Here is a 27,087-nt window from a genome sequence, read left to right on the forward strand (position 1 = left end):
ATTTCGGTAAAATTTCACAGATTTCGGTGAAATAATCCTAGTGTGTATCTAGTCGAAGTCGCAAGTTAAAGAAGTGGAATTGTACACTAGCAATAAGAAGTTAAAAAGTATACTAGTGTGATGTACACCATCCAATAAGTCTCTTTCACTTGAAAAACTGTTCCAAAGGCAGAAACCTCCTATCTAATTAAAATGTCAAGTTAAGCAAATAATTTATTAGTGCCACCTGTAAGACCTAATTCTGAACTCTGAACAACTTTGATGAAGACCATGGTGATTTTGGAACTGGTTACTCATTTAGCATTGCCCTTTGCGCCCTTGTAGGATCAAAGATTTTTTTTCTAGACTAGTTAACCTGGAGGATCACCAGTTCTCACCACCACTTAATATCGTGAAAGTTGGGTTACTCACTGTGTGAGTCAAATTTTCCTCAAAAATCTGCTCGAATATGACGAAAATTGAGAAAAAAATACCTATTCTACACGGCCAATAAAAGTAGCTCAATATCTGAGTCGAATTCAAGTCACAATTGCATTACATTGCGTAGCGCCATTGGGCACTGTAGGGATGGATACCCGTTAAACAAATTCATACTGAGCGTCATTTAAATGCAATTTCAGCTATTCAACGGGGTTCTACGGTATTTAAGATTTTTTTCCTAGAAAATCGAGGGAAAATTTACTCGTTCACTAAAGTCGGGACAAACCGAGAAATTGCTAATCGGGATATAAATTGAAAAATAAGATGATCAGACCAAAAGAAGAAGTCGCTGTTTTCTTTCGCAAGCAATAGGGAAAATGGCTCTGATTTTGGCATATGGATGATATGATATTGATAAAAAATAAATGATTTTAGTATTAAAAAACATTGATTGTATTTTCACTTTTACCCCTTACTCCCCAATAAAGTGTACCCCGTATTCCCATAATATCTTATGAACTGTTGTTTAAAGACATAGTATTATAAAACCATGCATAAAGTGCTTATGTTTTACGAAAAATAGAGCTGTGAAAAAACATTTCCTCCAAAAAGTAGGGGGTAAAATGGTCCAAAACACATAGCTACAAGGCTCTCCGGTCTATGGGACCACGTATAATCGATTCCCCGGACGATTTCCCTCCGGATAAGTCGTTTTTCATGGCCGGAATTCAGCGTGCTGTTGAGATATTGAATTTTAGGTAATTTTGGACCTATTTTTGCCCATAGTGCAACGGCTTTACTTCACTTCCGAAGGAAGGAGTGAACAGAGATTTTATGGATCACAAAATTCCGGCGGTAACCGACTGGAACTGAACCCAGGCAATCACGCTTACCACTATACCACCGGTGCTGATTAGATGTTTTCCTATAATATGGAATAATTTAATCAAATTTCTCTCTTGTTGAACTTTGAAGCATTTGTACGTCCCCAGTGCACGTACAAATGCTTCAAAGTTCAACAAGAGAGAAATTTGAAGAACTGTACTGCCCAAGTAGAACTAAAACATAATTTCAATTTCTATCATTATCATTTGTTGTACATGTAGAGTGTATGGACTGCTATAGGCGGATGGCAGTACAATTTGCATAACCATCCGACCATAACAGTTCATACATTCTCAAGGTTAACTACAAGAGCCGACCGTGGAACGTATCACACACACACAACAATGCCGACATAATGGGCGTTTATTCACTGCCTATGACGCAAATCGCACCACGCTGAGGTACCATCCCACTGCAATCACCTCAATTACAGACCCATTTAGCCTGGTGCGTGGGTAGTGCTAGAAGCAGGGTACTTCATTTTATTGGTGCTATCAAAAAATTTCCCTAATTTCGCGGAGTACCAACTGGGTGGCGCACAGAGACAGCTTGGGCAAATATATCAAGTTGCATGCTCCACTATGGATCCACTCCATACGAAAGCTGGACAAAAATTCATAAGCACTCAAATTATGCTGTACATAACTTTAGGGCACCTAATCCGATTTTGAAATTAAAATACCTTTATTTGAACATGACATTGCCTAGGATGGTTCGATAAATTAAAAATTACCTTGAAAATGTCTAATTTGATCTATGACTAGACACTGAAAAAGTTTGCAAGTAGTCATCAAAATACGTATCTGATATAGGTTTTTAAAAGTGATAGTGAAAGTGATACAATAGCAGTAGAATTATTTTTTTTTAATCTTTATTAAGGAGATTTATTGCCTTTGGCTAGTTCAAGTAGAACTAAAAGGACAAACAACGTTATAAGACATAATTGAAAAAGTTGTGAATTATATTTTAAAACATTAGTAAGCTTTTTTATTCAATATTAAAACAAAATATTTAAGAAACTTTAAGCCTTAAAAATTTCTGAAAATCATGAAGGGATGAATAAAAAAAATACTTTTGTGTAATTAGTGTACTTTTATGCAGTATACAGAAAATGTCGAACTCTTTCGAAAATTATAAAATGTTTGATCGCTTGCATATAATCTGCATAATGTTTGAATGGCATTTAAATTATTAAACAATAAATTTATACTTTGACTATGTGTTTTAGTATTACTTCTGCGTGAAGTCAACGATTTACAAAGTTGAAGATGCTAATTTCAAATAACAGACTAAAGTGGTAATTTTTATACGATAGATGGAGGAGATTTTGATTTTTCACATGCTTAAATGTTTTTAAAAAATCGGATTTTGATGCAATTTGTAATTATAGCATGCTATAATCCATAAAGACATATTTTAAAAAATTCTGTATTCACACCAAAGTTGTGATTTTTTTTTAAAGTATGCAATTCGATTACCTTTAGCTTGAAACGGATAATGTGATTGGAATCAAATCGATAGGTTATATTGTCACATTGTCACATTGTCACATTGAAGTTACCTCAATCGATTTGTAACAAGATTGTAACTCGGGTAGGTTTCTTTTTGAGATCTTAAATATTTAATGATCAGATAAATCTCAGACATGGGAACCAAAATTTAATTCTAGGACTTTGAATAGCTCTACTCCATTAAAAACTCGCAGAAGCCCATGAATTCCACAGTTAGCACTATACGTACTATTGGACTATTGGTACGACGAGAAATTCGAGAAATCGTTAAAAACGTACCGTGTAAATCGCAAAAAACCGTGTAAAAAAGACGAGTGTACGATCATCGGGTTGTGATTGTCGTTCATACTTGTCAAACGTATATTTTCAAAATTTAACAAATTCCATAGATTATATGTTTTAGTTAACTCGTTATATATATAAATTTCATGAAATGGCGCTTAAAATTGATTTTTGGTTCGATTCCCGGTCCGATCTAGGAATTTTTCAGATTGGAAAATTTCTCGATTACCCTGCACATAGAGTATTTGCCACACAATTATACTAATGCAAAAATGGTACATACATCGAAACCTCTCAATTAATATTTGTGTGAAATGCTATAAATATAATAGTTCCACGAGAAATTGGGAGAGTATTCAAAGAAAATCCCGAGGAAAATTAAATGTATTTGTTTGTCATATATTCGAAGATAATGTTGGGAGATTTACGAGATAATTCTGAGTAAGATCTTAGGACCATTCTAATGTGAATCCCATTCCAAATCTTAAGGACTTGCAGGTTTTCATAGGGACATCATTATTGAGAGAAAATTAAGCGACTTCTGTTATACATTTCTGAACATTAAGCTACTTAATTCTCACATTGTAAAGAATTTGAAGTGAATAGTAGGATCAATAATACATAAATCGAACACCCAACCGAAGGATGCAAGATGTATCATCGCAGGATGTTAGTGGATATCACATGAACGGAGGATGTCATATACCGATCTGCAGTCCAATAAAAGAAAATGGAGAAAGAGAGAGTATTAGTGAGTGAAATGAATCATGCCGATAAAAAAAAAGGTTGCCGACTCGAACCACGAACGTTGCTATTTTCAGACCACTGCTATCTCCATGCTTCGGAATATGGATAGACTAAAAGTTAATAAGAAGCGCGCATTTCCTCTCATACTTGACTTCTGCTGAACGGGAATTGGGGAGAATCGAGGCAAGTGTGTGCGTCGTTATAAAATGTTATAATTTATAAATAAAAAGCTTGCTGGTATTGCTGAAAGCGCAGACAGAACACGAAATAAAAAAGACCGAAAAACTATTACATCATTTGCGAGGTCAACTTATATCATTCACTGCGGTATTGCTTCTGATAATATTTTCTACTTCTTTTTTTTAATAAACCAACTGTTTGACAATGTTTAAAGTGATTTGTATTTTATCAATTCATTTATTTATCAACGCTCAAACGCAGAAGCTTTTCAGAGCCGGAAAGGTTTAAAATGATGACGAGATGGAAAGCACTATGGGAACTGTCCTAATTCAATGAAAATATTCAGGAACATGGTTTACAAATTGAGATAACAAGATTTTTGAGATATGTACTACATGCAAAATTCTTTTCATTTTATTTTTAAAATACCTTGCCGTTGTGTTTGAATTTTTTTTTTGAGGTGTTCTTCAATTGGTTCGAATGGAAGAAGATATTAATGAAACTACTAATTAAATTGCGATCTACAATGGGACAATCTCGCTGAACGTTTTTTTTTTCAATTATCAAAATGCCAATTGATTTCAATGAGGATAAACGGGACTTGGCTGTTTGTTTGGTTTGACATGTGTGAGATTGTAATAAAGAAAAATTAGTGTTCGACATTTTTAATCAATATGATAAAAATCCTAAAAGATCGTAGAAGTGGTGAAATCCAACATATATTCGCATCGGGTATTATTGTCGTCATGGACGCCACTGAACATTTCCGCAAGGTTGCAAAGACTCATTTCAGCTAAAATAATGTTTTTCGGAATAATAAAACCAAAACATGGTATGATGGCATGTTTTACTTGTAACTTACAAGAAGAGGTTACAAAGTATGCGTTGGAAACATAAAACCTGTAAATTTTGCTTTCTATGAGTCACAATCAGCGATTTGCTGATCGCCGAGTGAGTGAGTGAGTGAGTGAGTGAGTTTGTGAAAAATCGCTGATTGTGACTCTCATGAAGTGAAATAAACAGGTTTAATATGTCAAACACATTCTTTGCAACCTCTTCTTGTATCATACCAATTCAAAATTTGATCATGGCATCTAATTATTTCAAAATTTAGAAAAACATTGTTTTAGCTGAAATGAGTCTTTGCAACCTTGCATTTCCGTGGTGAATTTCATAAAAATTCTAAGAATCAATTTAATGTAATTTTAAGTCATGTAGAATCAAAATCTAACGAACATTCCACGATAATAAATTAAATATGCATAACGAATCAAACAAGAAATGTAGGGTTAATGTCGATATTATTTCAGGATAATATGTTTACAGTGCTCTACAAAGATTTGTGGAGAAAATTTCAAAGGTTCACCAGAGAAAACCGCTCTGAAATGATGGGAAAATTCAAGGATGATATTTAATGGATATTTGCGATGGTTTTTGGATAAGAACTCCAAGGATATTCAGATGAAAATTTTGAAGAAAATATAGAGGGCTGATAAAATTGGGTCATTGCTGTATTATAATAAATTTGGGCTGTAATTGATCATTTTTAAAAAGGTATTTAAAAATGTGTATTATTAATTCATGTGTATTTTTTCGAATGAATTAAATTTGTGTGGACAGTTTCAATGACACTGTTATGTGATTTTTCAATCACTGTTTATATTTCTTCGACAACGTAACGAAATAAAAATAAAAAAAGTTAGTTGTATCGAGAAATGACTGTTTCTTGAAAATTTTCTAAATTCCAACTACTACTACATAATGTGTTGGTAATTCTACCATCAAAATTTGATTATCTTGGGATTTTCTCAGAATTCACTTGAAAATCTCTTGAGAATTCACTCCAAGTAAATTATTTTTAGAATTACCTTAGAATTCACCTTAGAACTATTTTGAAACTATGCTTAGGACTCAATCTCCTCGGAATTTTCTTGAATCATTAGAACTCATTAGAAACCCTTCTCAGAACTTATTTGGAATTTGCATTAGAACAGGACCAGAAATCCTTTTCAAAATCGTGATGGAATTTTCCTAAGAACAACCAACAACTGCAACACCGAACTATCCTTAAGATTTTCCGTCGAGCTCTTCTTAAAACAACATTGGAACTCTTCCTACATGGAGAATAAATACTACCCAAAATTTTAGTTCTTTATTTTGAGTTGAACCTCTCACTTGCACTCGTTATTGTTGCCAAAAAAGAAACGAGAGATTTGTCCCAACGATATAGTCCAGCCTAATAAGTTACTTTTGAGTAAATTGCATATTCTCATATTTTTAATTTTGGATAGAATATACTAAAGAGTAAGTAATTTATTTCCTGGAGTTAAATGGAAACTGCTATATGCAAATTACTGGGCCCTCCCTTAGCTCAGTCGGTAAAGGCGCAGCTACAAAGCAAGACCATGCTGGAGGTGGCTGGGTTCGATTCCCGGCCCAGTCTAGGAATTTTTCGGGTTGGAAAATTTCTCGACTTCCCTGGGCATAGAAGTATGATTGAACTTGCCATACAATTATACCAATGCAAAAATGGTACAGGCATCGAAAGCTCTCAATTAATAACTGTGGAAGTGCATCTAGAACACTAAGTTGAGAGCACGCAATAAGCTAATATGCGATTTAAGCAATAAACTTGAAATGCGAAGAAGAAGAAGAAGAAGAAGAAGAAGAAGAAATGCGAGTTACTCAAATTTGTATTATTGGGCTGAACCCGGGAATTGAGAGGAAAGCACTTAATTATGGGTTGTTTTTCATATCCGTGTACATTTGACTTGAAGTTCTACACTCATAGTGTTTTTATGTTACTTCATACGTCAAGATTACTATTTTCAGAGTTGGTTGGAAATGCTATCTAACATGAAGCTTTAGTGTGATAATTTTGATGATTTATCATTTTCAACTTTTATTCAATTTTCTATTACATGTGATTTTCTTTTATATTCTTTTCCAATTAGCCTTTTTTTAAAAATGAAATTCGCTGCAAAAAAACTCTTGGAATCATCTATACAGTTATAAAGATAATTGACACCGTCTTCAGCCAGAGGTTGAACAGACTGAGCACTTAACACTAGACAACGGCCAACACACATAATTTTACAAAAAATGTCTGTAAAACTCCTTAGTTTTTCCTAAGAATTGTTCCAAATTCCTTTGAAATGATCATCAGAATTCGCCCATGATCTTCGAAATTATGGAAATTATAAGTTTGAATTTCTATGCCTTTATTCTGACAACACTTTTAAAATTGTTTTCAAAATACAAAGAACTGAATTCTCTAGGAATGCTTCCAATTATTTTCTTAAATTTTTAAAGTAGTTGTAAGTTACAATTACTCTTGGTTACCATAAATACTTTGAAAAAAAAAACTGTGTCAATATCTATCGATAAATATAAATGTTCACCCCAGGGAGATGTGTTATTGTGCACCTTTTAGTATATTTTTCAACCGCACTTTACGAAATTAATAGAACAAAATAGAGTCACAATCCGTCCAGATTTGAATTGAATATTAAGGATTCTGTCTAAATTAGGTGGCTGCTTCAGAAAAATCTCCGACGCCTTGTTATTATAATTGCACAGTAAATAGAGCAGTTCCACGCCAATTGCCAAATCGATGTTACTTTTCCCTCTTGGAACTCCATGAAACTTAACGCTACATTGACAGTTCACTAGAAGCAATAGAGTAATTCTCGTTGAAACCAGGCCGCCATTGACATATGGTCAGCGTTCGCTTGGCTGTCGACAGAAACAGGCCACTCTCGATGTGTGTCACGCGATCGTCTGTTTTTTTCGGCACAACCATTGGGTGGTCCTGTGCAGTTCTTTGGGTCTATGCGTCGTCGACTTTGAAAAGCAACCGTTTCGTGATGACTGTGTGAGTGTTGACCACGTTTTGCGTCCATTGCTGCAATGGAAGCGCTCTGCCTCCCGTTGGCGATACTGCCATACAATGAATCCACTGACAGCGGATCCCGTTCTGATGGAGGAAGCTTATTGCATAGCGGAAGATAAAGTGTTTATTGTCTTGTACGTTTTGACCATATTTTTACGAGTTTTATATAGTGAACAAGATTTATCGGCTCTGTAAAGTTTTTCGATTGAGCCTTATCAAATGAATTATTGAACGAAACAAATAGTTCATATGGTCTTTCAATATTTAAATATATCCGCTTAGTTGGTCGAAACTGATGAAAAAATGAGATTGCCACTTTCCTTAGCTCCAAAGATTTAACATGATAAATATGTCAAGAATTGCTAGAAATTCAACTTTTTTTAATATTGTAAGGCCCCTTGATGAGCGACGGGTCCATTAATAAGGAAAGTGACAGTCTAATTTTTTCATCAGTTTCGAGCGGGTATATTTAAATATTGAAAGGTCATGTGTCAATGGCGGCCTGGTTTCAACGAGAATTACTACATAAATCAAGAAGAAGGCTCATCTAATCGAAATGACGTCTGAGACAAAGTTGTGGGAAACTGTATTGCCTTTTCAGAAAAAATAAACGCACTAAAAAAAATTACAAATTTTCGACAAAAACAAAAAAAAAACTATTAACTACTTCAGTAACAAAAAAGAACATTTATATGATTTTTAAACTTATGTTTTATTTAATGCTTATCAAAAATGCTTACTCCTTTCTACAATTAGTTTCTATTGTATTTTATGCGGAAAACGTATTTTTCAGTCTAGAAAACTGTTTCTTATGCACAAATCACATAAATATTTCGTAAAAATAATTTTCATACGTCTCACTAAAAGTTCATGTTTTACAATTTTGGTCAATTTTGAATTTTCATCCGATGTACTTCAAAATTTGCCAAATATATCTTCAAATATAGTGAAAAATCAAAAAGGTATGAAAATTCAAAGGTCAATTTCAGGGTTTTTGTCTGGACCGGCCCCATTGTGCAGCGTCCCGCGGTGGAATGAATGGTGGTAATTTACGGAACAAAGAAAACAATGAGCCAAAGGTGAAACCACCTTAACCTGCTGTACTGCTGCTACTAAACAATGGGAAGGTTGCAAAAACTGCCCACCTAATGTATTTATTTTTTTCTGGTCTTGTCTGGTCTGGTCTGGTCTGGTCTGGTCTGGTGTGATCGGTACACTAAACGTTCGCTTACTGAAAAGGACTATTTGAAAAATTTAAAACTTCTAACATACCGTTACCAAATGCTGACCAAACTGGCAAAAATTTGTCAGAAGGTCACTTTCTTCAGATAGTTGCTATTTTTACAAAAATCAAAAAGTCCCTTTCAGTTGGCGAACGTTTAGTGTACATCCATTTCGAGGCTCCCGACTATGAGTAGCACTTTTAATCAAAAGTTTTCGTTTATCATCGAAGTTTGCTCCTAGGGCTTTTAGGGGAGAGAAGATGGAAATATGAGGATGGTTTGCGCTTTGGTTTCTCAGTGGTGTTTCGTCGATTTTGGTGTGGTTCGGTTTTCCCCCAGAAAGGCGCCAACGCGTGTGACGCGGTCATAAAAATTGCTTTTCATTTTTTACGTCAGCAACGGAGAAGAGATTTTTCATGCGGTCTTTCGTTTTTGTTTTTTGTTCGGTCTCCTAAAATAGTTGCGAATTGGCTGTCATGGGATCGTTTTTCTTCCCGTGACTTGAGGTGAAAATTGGATTACGTGAGCGGGAAATTCAATTATCAGCAGAACAAGTTAACAATTTCGTTACTTACCGCTAGATACAAAAGTAAAATTCCGAATAAAATTGTCTCTAAAATGGTCCACATCCCCGTTGCAATGGTCTGAAATGAAAGTAAAAGCAAAGAGATACAGTTGAAAGTTTCTGCTCGATTTGAGATCCAGCAGGAACTCACCTTGCATTTTCGTTGACGGAACACGATTAACGCTAACACTAAACAACAAAGCATACATGCTCCCAAAATAGCACCAATGGTGGCCTTCATCAGCGTTTCCATGTTAAAGTCCTCATCCGGACTGGTACAGCTGCCGGCCCAATTACACTCGCACGCGCTCGGGCACGGGATGCAACTGCAAATGGAATGATTTCATATCAAAATCAAGTCCTTGAAGGGAATCATCTGCTGACCACTTACCTGAAATTTGTTAAATTCGCTTCGTTCCTATCCAAGGTGAAACCCTGGATGGATTCGTTCGGGATGTAGTAGCCAACGCGGCACACGCAGGTGTACTGCCCTCGGCTTGCGGTTTCCGCTGATTCCATCGTGTCCGACATCAGACAGAAGGTGGACTCTCGATCGCAAATGTGCCGCCGGCCAAAGATTCCTTCCAGTGCGTCGTTGCATTGGTCCACGTCGGCCGCTATGAATGCCGAGGCAACGATCCTATGGAAAATAAGGGAAAAGAACGGATATGTGAACGCTTGGATGGCCATCAATCTTGACTGGGTTTTGGTTGAGCATGGAGAAGAGTAGGAGTTCATAGTTCATATGAATTTGAATACCTAACTATAATTGTTTAAACGACAAATGACGTAGTGTGCTGGAACAGCATGGCCTTGATTGATTGATCATCTGAAGTTGCTTAAACGCGATTTGGGGGGGTGTTCAGATGCTCGAAATTTTCATACCCAAATTTCCCAGTGTAAAATATTTCATGAATCATAATTTGTCAGCCGGTGGGTTTCCCAAACCTTTAAATCGATTTATCTCCTTAAATGAGGCTCTAATTGCGATTTGGGGGGCCTTTAGATGCTCGAAATTTTCATACTCAAATTTCTGCGTTTAAAATATTTCATAAATCATTATTTGTCAGCCGGTGGGTTTCCCCAGCCTTTTAATCGATTTATCTTCTTAAATAAGGCTCTAATCGCGATTTGGGGGTGTTCAGATGCTCGAAATTTTCATATCAAAATGTATCAGTATAAAATATTTCATTAATAATTATTTGTCGGCCGGTTGGTTTCCCAAGCCTTTAAATCGATTTATCTCCTTAAATAAGACTCTAATCGTGATTTGCGGGCTGTTCAGATGCTCGAAATTTTCATACCCAAATTTTTGAGTTTAAAATATTTCATCATCATTATTTGTCGGCCGGTGGGTTTCCCAAACCTTTAAATCGATTTATCTTCTTAAATAAGGCTCTAATCGTGATTTGAGGGGTGTTCAGATGCTCGAAATTTTCATACCCAAATTTTCCTGTATGGAATATTTCATAAATCATTATTTGTCAGCCAGTGAGATTGCCACAACATTAAATCGATTTATCTCCTTAATATGGCTCTTACGGCGGTGTTCAGATGCTCGAAATTTTCATACCCAAATTTCTCTGTATAAATTATTTCGTAAATCATTACTTGTCGGCCGGTGGGTTTCCCAAACCTATAAATCGTAAATTTGGCTCTTATCGTGATTTGGGGGCTGTTCAGATGCTCAAAAATTTCGTTCTCAAATTTCCCAGCATAAAATATTTCATAAATCATTATTTGTCGACCGGTGGGCTTACCAAACCTTTAAATAAATTTATCTCCTTAAATATGGCTCTAATCGCGATTTGGGAGGTCTTCAGATGCTCTAAATTTTCTTACCCGAATTTCCCAAAATAAAATATTTCATAAATCATTATTTGTCGGCCGGTGGGTTTCCCAAACCTATACATCGATTTATCTCCTTAAATAAGGTTCTAATCACGATTTGGAGGGTGTTAAGATGCTCGAAATTTTTATACCCAATTTTTCCCAGTTAAAATATTGCATAAATCATTATTTTGAAAATCATCCACAAAATTCAAACTAAAAGGGCCAGCTCGTGTTACAACAGAATGAGCTGAAATTTTCAGAGAGTGGTTTTCTCACCTTATGGCACAAATCTAGGGGTTGGCCCGTGGAAAATTAGAACTTTTATTTTTGAGCGCCAGTTTTATTATCCGCCATTTTGTTTTACCATTTTGAACCATCTTCGCATTTTATCAACTACTCAACATCTTGAATCCACAATTTTGAAAATCTACTACCGTTGTGAATTATATTTTTTTCAATAATTTGCTATATTAGAAATGATTGTGATTCCAATTACAAAAATATTGCATTCAGAAAGAACCGTCATTTTATAAAAGTTCCACCATCTTGAATCTGCCATTTTGAAAATCATCCACCATCTTTAATCTTCCATTTTGAAGATCAGCCACCATTTTTAATAGAAATTGCCATTGCAATAGTAGATTATCATCACTATACAACAACATTTACAAATATTTCTACACGTATCCAATATCCATTTTGATATCATCCACCATTTTTTTTTGTGTATTGATTTATTTGATAAGGCTCATTCGCATTAAGTTTATTGAGCCGAGGATTCTTGTTCACTATGCAAAACATGTTAAAAATATAGTCAAAAGGTACATTACAATAAACAATTTATTTTCCGCTATCCAATAAGCCTCCTCCATCAGAACGGGATCCACTTCCAGTGGTTCAATTGTATGGCAGAATCGCAAACAAGGGGAAGAACGCTTCCATGACAGCAATGGACACCAGGGTTACGTCCACTTACTTCACTATACAAAATGTTTTTTGAATTTATGGAATAATTTGATGTTATAATGATGTTTTGTACTTGTCAGATACAAGAAGAGGTTAGAAAGTATGTATTTGTCTCATAAAACCTGTCAATTTCGCTTTCAGTACGTCACAATCAGCGAATTTATGACTCGTGAGCATTCACTCAGAGTGAGCGCTCACGAATCGTTAAATCACTGATTGTGACGCACTGAGAGACATAATGACAGGTTTTATGTATTGAACACCTTGTTTGCAAACTTTTCTTGTAGCTTACTAGTACTAATTACCAGTTTCGGTTCTAATGATTTCATAATTCCGAAAAACATTTTTTTTATAGTAAGCGAGTGGAAGCAATCCTGATGGACGCAAAACGTGGTCATGACTCACACACTCATCACGAAACGGTTGCTTTTCAAAGTTGAAGACGCATCGACCGAAAGAACTGTTGATGAAGAATATGAGGAAGACCACACAAAGGTTGCTGCCGAGTGAACAGACAATCGCGTGACACATCTAGAGTGACCTGCTTCTGTCGACAGCAGGGACATTTTGAAAATAAATCACTATTTTATCAACGACCCACCATCTTGAATCCATCGTTTTGAAAACCTTCTGAAATCTTGAATCATCATTTTTTTTTATATAATCAACTACCTTGGATTTGAAATTGTCATTGCTATTACAATAATAGTGCATTCAGAAAGATCGACCATTTAATAAAAGACCCGCCATCTTGAATCCACCATTTTGTAAATCAACCGCCATTTCTGCACTGAAATTGTTATTTCAATAGTGAAAGTATCATTATGTTACAAAAACATTGCATTTCAGAAGGTTAGTAAAAATTTAAAAATTCCCCAGTTTGGCTAATTTGCAATGGTGCAATTTTAATTTAGGTTTGGCGTCCAAACTGGAAGAGTTTTACTTTCCCCTTAAGGTGATACGATACAGCGTTCACAAATCACCGTCAGGATGGCTGACTTGCATTACCAATTTTCTTGGGAGTAAATCTCGGACACTATTTCGATGTCTAGCTTGAAATTTGGTTCTCCACATGGAGAAGAAGTTTTGTCATTGTATGATTTTTTGTATTCTCCAGAAAATGCAAAGTGGCACCAGAGCAAAGGCTTCCAGACCATAACACCTCAGCATTTCACCTAATGTCGGTTGGAGAAGTAGCGTTCAAATAGTTTTTTTTTTCGAGATTCTGCAACATAGAAAGCGATTCGAATGGATCAGACTTTGACAGCGGCACTGGTGGTGTAGTGGTAAGCTTATTTTATTTTTCATTTGGAGTTTAACTAAATCTTATTTAGTGATAGACGTGAAACACGTCTTTCAAAATGTTGTCGTTCGCACCCTGAAAAAAAAATCATAGATTTTATCCAGTGCGAACACGAAAAAGTTTTTGTTGAATAACTTTTTTCCTTTTAAAGTGCCCATCTTGGGATGTATCAAAGAGTTGTAGATAAATGGTATGTGTATCTTTAGAAAAAGTTTCAGATTAAAAACAAAATTGTGTTTTTGAGAAATCTACTTTTTAAGTTTTAAAAAGGATTTTTTTCAGTGTAGAAGGCTTTATTTTTTTATATTTTCTTACAAAAGCTCATTTATTTCTCTACAAATCATCCTTTGGCAACATTTCTGTAGGACTTGACATTATTGAGTAATAATTTTTTGAAGAAAATGATGACAAAAAAGTTCTGCTCTTTCCAAATGTTGGTCTAGATTTTTTTTAAAGAAAATGAGTATGAAAAGTTGCTTAAGTAGACGAAATCTATACACTTACAAAGTTTCATTGACATCTGAGAGGGTGCTGCCAACCAATTGTCGAGTTAGCGTGAAATTCGTCAAGCGTGATTGCCTCTCACTCCAAAAGGACTGGGTTCAATCCCAGTCGGTGCCGTCGGAATTTTCTGTGGCATAAAGTAGGGAAGTAAAGCCGTTGGTCCCAAAATCCATGAATTTGATGCGTCGATCGGGAGGGTTCAAGTGTGGGATCTGCCTTCCTGGTGTTGGTAGCATTGGTACTCAGTACGGAAAACAAATCCAGGAAAAAAATCAGACTGAGTTATTTTCGAGATCTTGGAAGTGACTATAAGAATTCTACAGGAGTCTCGAGCTGTTACACTGCGTTCAATATTTGTTGACTTCTTAGAATAACAAAACCTCTCATAGTTTGTACATTGGTTGATTATCCTGGAGCTCTAGGAGTTTTTGAAATTTTAAGAGTTCCAATGCTTCCAAAAGCTTCTGAAGCTCCTGGAACTCTTGAAGCTTTTATTTAAGCATCCATGAAACTTAAAGATTCGACAGTAACATGAAGTATTTTTGCTATTTCAAGAATTGCTAGAATTCCGAAGGTCTCAGTATACCAGACATCTCTGTTTTTGGTACTTCGAAAATTTTAAAAGTTGTCAACACTATCGAGAGTTTCCACAGTTCCTGAAATCTAAGAGTGTCGGCAGTTCTTAGAGTTAAGTTAGGCTAAGTTTTTTTTATTAGAGAGGCTTTCAGCCTGAGGCTGGTTCGCCTCCGAGTTCTTAGAGTTTCGGGTGATAACAAAATACTAAGAGGAGAGAAATGGTATCTAATCACTTATTCTTTCTCTTAGGAGTATTCCACAAACAAACAAATTCATAACTTTGAAGCAAATTAATACTTCTATCCGTTTCTCAAGTAGCACACTTTCATCTCCCAAAGTAGCATCAACTTGTGTATGATTGAAATAAATCCTACAGAAGTTTCCACAACCGATTTGTGGAAACCGTACTACTACATTTTAAAATTTCTCTCGCAAATCCATGTAGTGGTTAGTTAGCATCAATGTCCCTCGACCTGATGAAGGTCATGAGTCAAAATCCCACATTTTGCATATTGCAAATACCGTCGCTAGCTGAGAAAATGTCTTTCGTGATATTCCAAGTCAGCCGTAGAATCAGGTTATCTACATAATGTTTAATTTTTGTTGCATCACTAGGAACATAAATTCTTCCAAGAACATAAAGAGTCCCCTCTACCTTTCTCTGTTTACCTGCACCTAGATAAAAGCAAACATGCGAAAAGTGACGGAGTGAAATTCATTTATTAAATATTTTTATTAATTCACTCCCGATGGCTCATGCCACTGTTCGCCGTCGTTTGTATTTTACATGTTTCCACCGTTCCGGTGCGAAAAGCATCTTCATGGTGAGACGGAGAATCACTTTTCGGTGAATGTACGAAATTTAATAACAAGTTGGTTACCATCACACCCCCTCCCTCTGGGAGTGGGTGGGATGTCTCTTTCCTTTGTTTGGAAAGCAAGATAAGCAAGAAGTGTGTTTGGAGAGTGCTTTGCTTTTGGGGTGTTTCATGTGTCTGAGGTACACATACGGTGATTCTTTCGAGATAAGAATCTCGCATTCGTAGAAAATGATCTTCGTATTATTAAGTTATCAAATATATAGCTCTGCACTTTGGGGCTTGCACGTCTGCACAAGTTGCTTGTACGTAAAAGTTTAATATAGATTTTCAAATTTAATGAGAATCGTCTTCTTAGTGAGCGCATGCACTGTTTAATACGGGATTTGTGGAAATGTAAACCACCAAAACAAGCTAACCGCATTTACAGAAGTAATCCGCTTAAAACCTTTCCGACATAATCTCCTCTTCCAACAAAGTGGCATTCCAGATTCTGTGAATGAGCTATTTAATGAAGACAAATATTATTTCGCATATTTTTTTTTTGTACTCAGACATACTACAATAAACAATAACAGTAGCACGCTGGATGGGAAAGGTAGGTACTGCTGCCAGCCAAACACAAATGCGGTGTTATGTTTTCCTCGCTCATTCACCATCCTCCTGCTACTTCCGTAAAGTAGAGCACACTTTGCGTTACGCAAAGCTTGGCGTCAGCAGCGTTGTTGTCGTCCTCGACGCCGATGCTTTCCCAAGTGCCCGGAGCAGCTTTATTTCCATTCGAGCAATTTGCAATTCTTCCACGCTTATGAGTGTGCAATGCAGTCCGAGATGAAAGCATGGGCCTAGCCAGGTTTCGAATTAGGGGGAGGGCAGATGCCATCAGGCTAAACCCCATGGATCTTTAGGTCGAATTAGTCATTTAATCAAATTTGAACATTATTTCAAACTGTATATGTATTTTTCAATTGGTGACCAGAAAATCCCGATTAGAAATTTTACAATTTTTCTCTGGTTTTCCCGGAATTTTATAAATTTTCTCGGTTGTTTGGCATGCGTTTCAAATAAGAATAAAATCGAATGCGATTGTGCCGTAAGAATCAATAGCTTTAATGAGCCATTATTGTAAAGACACCAAGATCTGTTTAAAGGATTTCTATGGAATGTTCACGTGAATTTTCTTTAAAATAATTTTTATTTGAAGAGTGCATTTCAGAATTCCTCCAACATAATATTTTGGAACCCTTTGGGATTCCCTCAAAATTTTTTTTTAATGGCAATCCTGAAATTCTGTGCAGAACACTTTTTACAAAAAACAACAGACAGACAGACAGACAGACAGACAGACAGACAGACAGACAGACAGACAGACAGACAGACAGACAGACAGACAGACAGACAGACAGACAGACAGACAGACAGACAGACAGACAGACAGACAGACAGACAGACAGACAGACAGACAGACAGACAGACAGACAGACAGACAGACAGACAGACAGACAGACAGACAGACAGACAGACAGACAGACAGACAGACAGACAGACAGACAGACAGACAGACAGACAGACAGACAGACAGACAGACAGACAGACAGACAGACAGACAGACAGACAGACAGACAGACAGACAGACAGACAGACAGACAGACAGACAGACAGACAGACAGACAGACAGACAGACAGACAGACAGACAGACAGACAGACAGACAGACAGACAGACAGACAGACAAGGGGTCAAGGTCAGCTGTCGCAGCAGGATCAACCTCATCCGCACAATCTCCCGTCCACACCACTCCAACAAAAGAGAAGTACGTTTCCGTGTTGCCCGGGCCTTCGTAGACAGCCGGCTGATGTACGGACTCGCGCATAATCTCCTGTCTTCTGCCCTCAACGCCAGCCGAGGCCAGCTATGTCGAAGCCAGTACTCTCCCTTTCCGGTACCGCATCCGCATACACGGACGGGTCAAGATCGAGAGCTGGAGTCGGAATGGGAATCGCTGGTGACAATTCCCCAACGAGCGGAATCTGCCAAAACAATGTTCGGTGTTATTGGCAGAAGCAGCAGCTATTTTTCATGCGGTCAAGGTCCCTGCGGATCGTCCAATCCTGATCCTGGTGGACTCCCACAGTGTTATTCAGGCCCTCTCGTCGGAGGTTCCGGTCCACCCCTGGATCCAGGGCATCCTAAAGGTTGCGCCACCAAACACTACCTACGTATGGATTTCCGGGCACTGTAGGATCCCGGGGAACATCGAGGCGGACAACCTAGCTGGATAAGGCCCATCCGGTCCTCGGTACTCGCACAAGGTGCCGTTGCAGGACGTGAAGAGATGGATCACTTGCACAGTGCGGACAGCGTGGGCAACAGAATGGTCCAGCGCCAGACTTCCTTTCATTAGGAAAATCAAAGGCGTCATCGGAAAGTGGACGGACCTTGTGAACCAACGAGACCAGAGGATCTTTTCCAGGCTCCTAATCTCACGGGATTTCAGCGGAGGACCCTTCAGGAAGACCTGTGAAATTTGCCATGATCCTTCGACGGTGGAGCACGTGTTATGCTAATGCCAACAATTCGAGCATCTTCGTTGCCTCCACGGTCTGCCCGCCAACGTACGGGGCATGCTAGGAGACGGGCCCTCAACCCAAGCAGCTGTACTGCGCTTTTTTAAGGTGGCGAAGCTATATTACAGGATTTATTCCTTTCGGCCGTTAGAACATCCTCGCTGGACGGGGGCTCCCACAAATTTTCTACAGTGAAGCTATGTTTTTGTTATTGGCTATTTTTGTCTTAATTTGCACCTTTTAAGTATGTCTCTTTCGTATGCTGTCTACTGTGTTATTGTACTAACTGTTTATATCGTTAGCTAAGTAGATTATGAAATGTTGAAGTAGTATGACATTCCAGCAATGTGGCAGGGGGAACTCTTTCAAAGGCTTCCCACCGGCCTACGGCTAAAAATCTCCTAAATAGAAAAAAAGCCTGTGTGTTATATTGAGCGCTTGAGAACAAAAAAAAAAATCATTTGAGTGAGGATTATGCCATCACTGCATGATTCTATTTAAAATTCGTTCAAATCTTTTAAAAATTAAATCGAAATTGTACCCCCTATTCCTTTGATATTCATCTCAGAGTTCCCTTGGGACAATTACCTTGAAAATTTCCCTAAAATATTTGGGATCTAATCTCAGAATTCAACACCATCGGAATTTCTTCGAAGTTATGTTCAGAACTCTCTAGAAATTCTTATCAGAACTTATTTGGACTTATCAGAACTTATTTGGAATATTCATAATAAATTAACCAGGAATCCTTTTCACAATCGTTATGAAGTTTTCCTCAGAACGATAAACAACTTCAACTCTGAATTTTCCTAAAAATTCATGGAGCACTTCCCACAATTACCATGAAACCCTTCCTACAATTGACTTGGAGTTATATAGTTGAAGATTCTAATTTCAAATAACAGACTGTAGTGGTAATTTTTATACGATAGATGGAGTAGATGAAAGCATAGAGTTGATAGTTCCGTTAGAGTACGGCAGTGTGAAGATTGTATATAGATATTAGAATAGCGAACTAGGACAACTTTTTAAGGAAGGTACAAATTGGTTTTTTCATCTCTCTTTACCAAACTCCCCCTTTGGAGAGGGATGGTGAGGGGTGTCCCCCCCCCCGCCACCACTGGCAAAAAGAGATGAAAACCGACCCGTTCAAGTACCAACTGTGTGTTTGAAACAGTTCTACCGATTTTTACCGCACTTCAATTGTTATTTGAAGGAAGGCATCCAGTCGTAGGTTTGGAAATTGCAACTATTGTTTACCCCTACCACGATATGTGCTCCTGTCATCGTCAACTTGACGATCTCGAGGGGACACGGGTGGGGTAGGTGTTGCTACTGTACCTTTCGACCATTGACAGTAATTGATGGTATGCTCCCATCCAGAGTTATGTACTTTGACTATATGTTTTTAGTATTACTTCTACGTGAAGTCAACGATTTACATAGTTGAAGATGCTAATTTCAAATAACAGGCTGTAGTGGTAATTTTAATACGATAGATGGAGTAGATGAAAGCATAGAGTTGATAGTTCCGTTAGAGTACGGCAGTGTGAAGATTGTTGGAAGATTGGAGTTATAGTTAAAAACTCATCAAAGTTCGTTCCAAACTACCATGAATTTTGACTCTGAAATACTACCGATAGAATTTATTGTAAAATCTACTTTTATTTCCTTTGGATCATCAATATTCTCTTAATAGTTCTTTGATGGTGCAACTTTGAAAATCGTTTCTTGTAAAAACACGTTGTCACTTGTAAAACTTTCTATGACGAATATTTTTGCTGAAGCACTAAATTATTATCTCTTAACAAATAACGCTCTCGTAGTTTTTTCACCGATGAAGCAAAAATGATCTTTCAAATGGAATTAAAAGTAAGAAAATCGATTTACTCCATTTAGAGACATTGACAATTAAAAGAGAATTTTTTTTTAATGAAGATCGCCTTCAACTTTCTAATAAAAAAGATAGCAACTCGGTTGCGCGATCAACAATATGTGTCATCAAAAGTTCTAGAATAATGTTTATACGAGAAATGAACTTATGAAAAGTTATTCAAAGAAAACTGTTTTTCAGTGGCCACCCTAACCTGGTTATTAAAAAAAAACATTACTCATGATCCATAAGAGGTAACCCTTTATTATATTGAACAAAATTGCTTCTTATTGATTGTTTTCTAAACTTTCTACAACATTACATTGCTCTATACCAAATAACAACAAAGTTTGTATTTTCAATTCATCAACTAACATAAAAAGATCGACCAAACAATATGAAGAAACATTCCTCAAGACACCATGTACCTAAAAGTGAAGGTACAATACTCCTACACAACTTTGCCCAAAACACCATCTCGATTTAACAAATCTTTCTGGAGATGTGTATTTTTGTGTTCATGCTTGTCATTTTTACGTAAGCCCTTTTCAGAAGTTAGTCGCGTACAAAACTAAGGAAACAAAAGTGTAAATTGCATGTTTGTTAGTATCAAACAACTGTATAAAATTACAAGTAAGACTTCTCATGAAATGTTGCAAATATTGTATACAAAAGCCCATCTTTGTAAACAACATTGCTTTCAAGTTGCTCGTTTGCGTGAAATGAAATACAAGTTTACTTGAATGAATATTTACATCACAATTCAAATTCAGAATTTTTTGCTGTGTAGGAAACGATTTAACATGTACTAAAAAATATGTTTTCTGCATAAGAAACAACACAAACTATTTGTGGAAAAAGAGTTAAAAATGTGTTCTCATAGTTGATGTTCTATGATTTTGATCAATTTTGAAGTGTTAATTGTGTCACATAAACATTAGTTTAAAATCTAAAAATGAATGTTTTTTTTTGTTATTGATGCTTACACAGTATTTTTTCCTCTATTTATTTATTTATTTATTTATTTATTTATTCTTAATTAATTAATTTATTTATTTATTAACTTGTTTATGTATTTATTTATTTATTTATTTATTTATTTATTTATTTATTTATTTATTTATTTATTTATTTATTTATTTATTTATTTATTTATTTATTTATTTATTTATTTATTTAAGTATTTATTTATTTATTTATTTATTTATTTATTTATTTATTTATTTATTTATTTATTTATTTATTTATTTATTTATTTATTTATTTATTTATTTATTTATTTATTTATTTATTTATTTATTTATTTATTTATTTATTTATTTATTTATTTATTTATTTATTTATTTATTTATTTATTTATTTATTTATTTATTTATTTATTTATTTATTTATTTATTTATTTATTTATTTATTTATTTATTTATTTATTTATTTATTTATTTATTTATTTATTTATTTATTTATTTATTTATTTATTTATTTATTTATTTATTTATTTATTTATTTATTTATTTATTTATTTATTTATTTATTTATTTATTTATTTATTTATTTATTTATTTATTTATTTATTTATTTATTTATTTATTTATTTATTTATTTATTTATTTATTTATTTATTTATTTATTTATTTATTTATTTATTTATTTATTTATTTATTTATTTATTTATTTATTTATTTATTTATTTATTTATTTATTTATTTATTTATTTATTTATTTATTTATTTATTTATTTATTTATTTATTTATTTATTTATTTATTTATTTATTTATTTATTTATTTATTTATTTATTTATTTATTTATTTATTTATTTATTTATTTATTTATTTATTTATTTATTTATTTATTTATTTATTTATTTATTTATTTATTTATTTATTTATTTATTTATTTATTTATTTATTTATTTATTTATTTATTTATTTATTTATTTATTTATTTATTTATTTATTTATTTATTTATTTATTTATTTATTTATTTATTTATTTATTTATTTATTTATTTATTTATTTATTTATTTATTTATTTATTTATTTATTTATTTATTTATTTATTTATTTATTTATTTATTTATTTATTTATTTATTTATTTATTTATTTATTTATTTATTTATTTATTTATTTATTTATTTATTTATTTATTTATTTATTTATTTATTTATTTATTTATTTATTTATTTATTTATTTATTTATTTATTTATTTATTTATTTATTTATTTATTTATTTATTTATTTATTTATTTATTTATTTATTTATTTATTTATTTATTTATTTATTTATTTATTTATTTATTTATTTATTTATTTATTTATTTATTTATTTATTTATTTATTTATTTATTTATTTATTTATTTATTTATTTATTTATTTATTTATTTATTTATTTATTTATTTATTTATTTATTTATTTATTTATTTATTTATTTATTTATTTATTTATTTATTTATTTATTCGTCAATAAAAAAACGTAGACTACATAATAACATTATAACTTATGATCTATGATTTCGAAGTGCTTGGAAATATTTTTTTCAGTTTTTGACGAATATTTGTGATGTTTTTGTAGTGTGCATTATCGAATTCGTCATTTTGACAAATGAGGCGTAAGGAGTGAACAGATTATGCGAAGTATTATGGATTTCGAAGAGGAAAAAATAAAATCGGTTTGACATGGAGATGAATGATGTCTCAGAAAATCTGGATGGCACCAACGTGGATTGAACCTAGGCCCCAAAGATACAAAGATATAATTTGTAAAACAAATCCCATGAATACAGGGTTGTAGCCCAGAGGAAACCAAGCACCCTAGAGCAAAATCCAATAAAAGTTTTCTTAGAATATCAAAATTAGCTGAAATTTGTGACATCAACCTCAGGTGCTGTATATACCCAGGTGCTGAAATGACCCATATGTGATCCAAACTTACATTACACCCTTATTCAAGCCTAAATGCATTTTCAACATTGACCACTCATGTTCACGGGCCAAAGTGAGTATGAGTAATTTGTTTTCATCTATGACACTAAATGCTATGATCCATGAACAACTCATTATCAGTGTGTTCGCTTCCAAATTCATAAAAAATGCCAATTTTGTGAAAGCACTGGATGCGAATCCCGTTCAAATGCTAGCAACTTACCGGATTGCGCCAGGGAAAACAATTTTCATAAAGTTCAAGTCAGAAGAATAGGAGATGCATGCATTGACGCATAACTTTTTAGGAAAGGTTTATTTTTTCGTTATGTATATGGTATATGAAAAAGCAGTGGAGGTACGCATGTCACAATATGTGCGAGTGTATGATTTAGCATCGGAGGTTCCAGACCGCGTTCTAGCGTTTGTGCAGGGCTACTAGAATAAAGTTAGGTATGTCATGTGGGAGAAATCCCCTCAAGATCTGCTCTTCGACATATGCACAGGTTTACGAGATGCATACATGGATGTGAAAATGGAAATTTACACCTCGCTGCATTTTTTCGGTTCGGATGGGATGTATACTCTAGGACGAGCACAAAAACATGTGTTTCTTATACAAATAGAGGTGCACCGAATGAACTGCTGCCCCAAGCAGAAGGCCCAGTAGCCGCCAAAAAAAGCAACTACAGAAAGGAACGAAGAACGCAACAACAACGATAAGGTAACAGAGCGTGTCATTTTGCTATTTTTCCAAGAACTGCTCAACAGAATAAGGGGTATAAGGAGTAGATGAAATGGACGTAATTACCCCAAAGGACGAGAAAATCTGTAACGAAAAAATGATCAATGCTAAGAAACAGCCACCACTGGTATCGAAGGATCGGGATGCGCATTACTTCTACGAGTTTTTGATCGTAGACTAGACGGAAAAGCAGCGGAAAATAAGCGACTGGCACTGGTGATGTAAAATCGGGCAGGAGTAACCACGCAACAAATCACCACCCAGAAAACATCTACACGACGCCCATCCCGGTACGGAATAGTGTTTATGAAATTGTAAAATTGTAAGTCTTTTGGATTGGCATAGTTTTTTGCGCTTTCCAAATATCAAACTAAATAAAAAAGAAAAAGAACTCCACCCGCGATCCCCCGGGGAAAAAATCGACATTGCACAAAATGTTCATAGTTTCACAATTTAAATTTTTTAAGTCCTTCGGTGCCATAGAATTTGTAAAGACCTTATTAAATAAATATACGGAAGTAATTTGGAACTTTCCAACGTACATTCAGCGGAATGTTCCATGTGCATTTTCATAACGGTGGAACTTAATTTTGAACCAATTTGTTTCCACTCTTCCATACAAATGTAAATTTTAAAACTTCGTGTTTTGATATGCGTGAATTCTCTTTTGTCACACCGTTAAATCCCTAGAAAACTAGGTCAAATCTGCACACTCAGTGCTCGTATCATCACGGGAAAGTCGGGTCGGCAAGTGTTTCACTGTGTAGGTGACGGAGCTACGCCATGCAATATTCATGGTTTATTCTTTATTGTAAAGACACTTCTGGTAGCGTTTTTCAACCGAGGTTCTATGCTTTCCCGGTACGGCAACTGACATATATTTGCGTTGAGAGAGCAAGTACCTTCTTCCTCACTGCCGGCTGACTGAAATGGCAATGGAATTTGTTTTTCGCGACTATCCAGGAAAATTGGAGCCTAGGGAATGAATATAAACAAACACACTTCCTGCGTTGCTGAGGAGTAGGTAGTGGTAGCATTACCATTAAAGCTCCGGTTCCGACTTCATAACTCCCCAACGGCATGTGCGGCAAATGTAATCATCTGAATTAAGATAATGCGAGCCGAAGGTATACATACATTTTACGATTACTACCCACTCGGTCCTATAGTTTCTCTTCCGGTCGGAAATTCGAACTCGAGTCAATTAGTGTTAATTACAGCCCTCCCCCCAATTTTCCCAGTATGACAACACTTACTTGTATCCTTGCGATTCCACCGTCACGCTGAAAGGCCACAGCCACCGCCCGTACAGGGGGCCACAGTCCCGGAAGGGTGCACCCCAGAACTGAGCCCCGTTGCTTTGGTTCCACGCGGCTCCCAGCTCTCGCCAGTAGGTGGACAGAAAATTCCTACTCTCCGAAAGATTGGCATGGGCGGCGTCGATCTTGTCACGGAACTGTACCACCGCCAATGGGAGCCGAGGGGAAGCAATTCCAACCGCCAGCAGGCCACTATCCTCGCGGAGTACGCCAGTGGCCAGGTCGTTGGCCTTATCGCGAGCAATTTTCAACTTCCGGTCATCTTTGCTAGTATCGATCCGTTTGGCGGCAAGGAAGTCGGCAAACGATTTGGCAGCTTGAATGGTGAGTTCCGATACGTCGTAGAACGGATCGGGCGGCAGCTCATCTAGCACTTTTGGCTCACACGGCGGGAGAGTAATGGCGGCAGTGGCGGCGGCGGCGGCGGTGGATGACTCCAGATCGGAAGAATCGGCTTGAATGAGTTGCTGCTGTTCCAAGGCATGGCCGGAGCTCTGGTGGAATGCTAGCTGAAGAGCGAGGGCGAGTGCGATCAGCCATGGCGTTGGTTTGGACCGGCAGCAGTGACAGCGATGATCCCGGTGATGGTGCTGATGGCGAGAATGACCCATCACCGTGCTTTGTGTGTCGAATTGTGACTACAATGTGCTACGATAAACATCTGCGGGAGGAGAGGAGAGAACGGGGTGATTAGATGGTTGTCGTTTCTATGAGGTAGCTATTGCTGCTCAGATAGACATCGTGATAAAGAGCGGGATGGTAGACATTAGCCGAAATATAAATGGTATTGAAAAATTAATTTGTAAAAAATTGGACAATATGAAAAACTCATTTTTTTTTCAAATTACTGCGGAAAAACAATTAGCTGTAACGAATGATACAGTGTATCTAGGATGATTCAGTCGGAATTCGAACAAAATACCGGACGCAAAAAACGTAAATTAGTAATTAGTAATAGTGATAATGTTTTTCAAGAAAATGCGAGTTTTGCGGATGTTGTAAAAATACATAGTCGTGTAAGTAAAAATAAAAATATTAGTAACAGTAACAGTTACAGTAACAATAACAGTTACAGTAACAGCAACAGTAACAAACAGAGTAATCGTAAGACTCGTCCGGTCATTGTGATTATACCAAAAGAGTCCAAACAAGCTTGCGAAGATACTCGTAAGTTTTTGAAAACACAGTTAGATCCAAAAAAACACACAATCAGAATTTTAGAAATGGTAAAGATGGCTCTATTACTGTTGAGTGTGCAACAGGAGCTAATCTAAATGACGTAAAAACTGGGTGAAAATTATAGTGCTGTTGTTCTCACTTCCGATGTCTTCTTTGACTACTTAAAAAGTCAAAATGAAGACATCGTTATAAATTATGTAAAAGTAGTTAACATGTTTGCATTCCACGCTTCACCTATAACAAGTTAAGTGTTGTAATTGAAGTCGATGTCGATACGTATAAATGTTTGTTTTGTGCGAAAAAAGTAAATGTAGGTTTTGATCGGTGCTCGATAGTTCCCGCGATTAATGTGCTGAGATGCTTCAAATGTGGAGAATTTGGGCACAAGAGCATTGATTGCAAAAATTGTTAGAGATGCTCTCGGTGCAGCCAACAACACAAAAGGTCGGAGTGTACGTCAACTGTTTGAAATGTATTAATTGTTTGAAAATGAATAAATAACGTAAAATGAACTTGGACGTCAACCATGCCGCATTTAGCTTGGAATGTTTGCTCTATAAAATACTTTTTGATCAGAAGAAAAGCAGCTTGCGTTTCAGAAAATAGCAGCCAAGTTCCAGGAATGTGAATGAATTCGATTTTTTGTGTTTGAATATTGCAGGGTTGGCAACAAACTACGTAGCATTACGTCAGATTGTTGAGGAAAAACGTCCTCTTTTAGTTTTATTATCTGAAACTCATATTGTAGAAACCGAAGCTTTTGATCAGTATAGTACTC

At 35.5% G+C, this 27,087-nt stretch overlaps 1 protein-coding gene across 3 annotated transcripts in view; it reads right to left on the minus strand.

Annotated features, from left to right (window-relative positions):
- smog overlaps positions 1-27,087 on the minus strand; it is a 309,749-nt gene that overhangs the window by 92,431 nt on the left and 190,231 nt on the right. For all 3 annotated transcript variants that reach the window (XM_065225017.1, XM_065225016.1, XM_065225015.1), the window contains exons 3-6: positions 25,068-25,791; positions 10,097-10,345; positions 9,857-10,031; positions 9,716-9,784 (exon numbers count right to left, since the gene is read on the minus strand). In XM_065225017.1, coding sequence (XP_065081089.1) covers positions 9,716-9,784; positions 9,857-10,031; positions 10,097-10,345; positions 25,068-25,741 — 1,167 coding nt within the window. In that variant the 5' untranslated portion in view covers positions 25,742-25,791. The remainder of the gene's footprint in view (positions 1-9,715; positions 9,785-9,856; positions 10,032-10,096; positions 10,346-25,067; positions 25,792-27,087) is intronic.

The sequence above is a fragment of the Ochlerotatus camptorhynchus genome, unplaced genomic scaffold (genome assembly GCF_037179485.1).
Source record: "Ochlerotatus camptorhynchus isolate MF236.1 unplaced genomic scaffold, CSIRO-AGI_Acam_v1.1 ptg000220l, whole genome shotgun sequence".
NCBI classification, from domain to species: Eukaryota; Metazoa; Arthropoda; class Insecta; order Diptera; family Culicidae; genus Ochlerotatus; species Ochlerotatus camptorhynchus.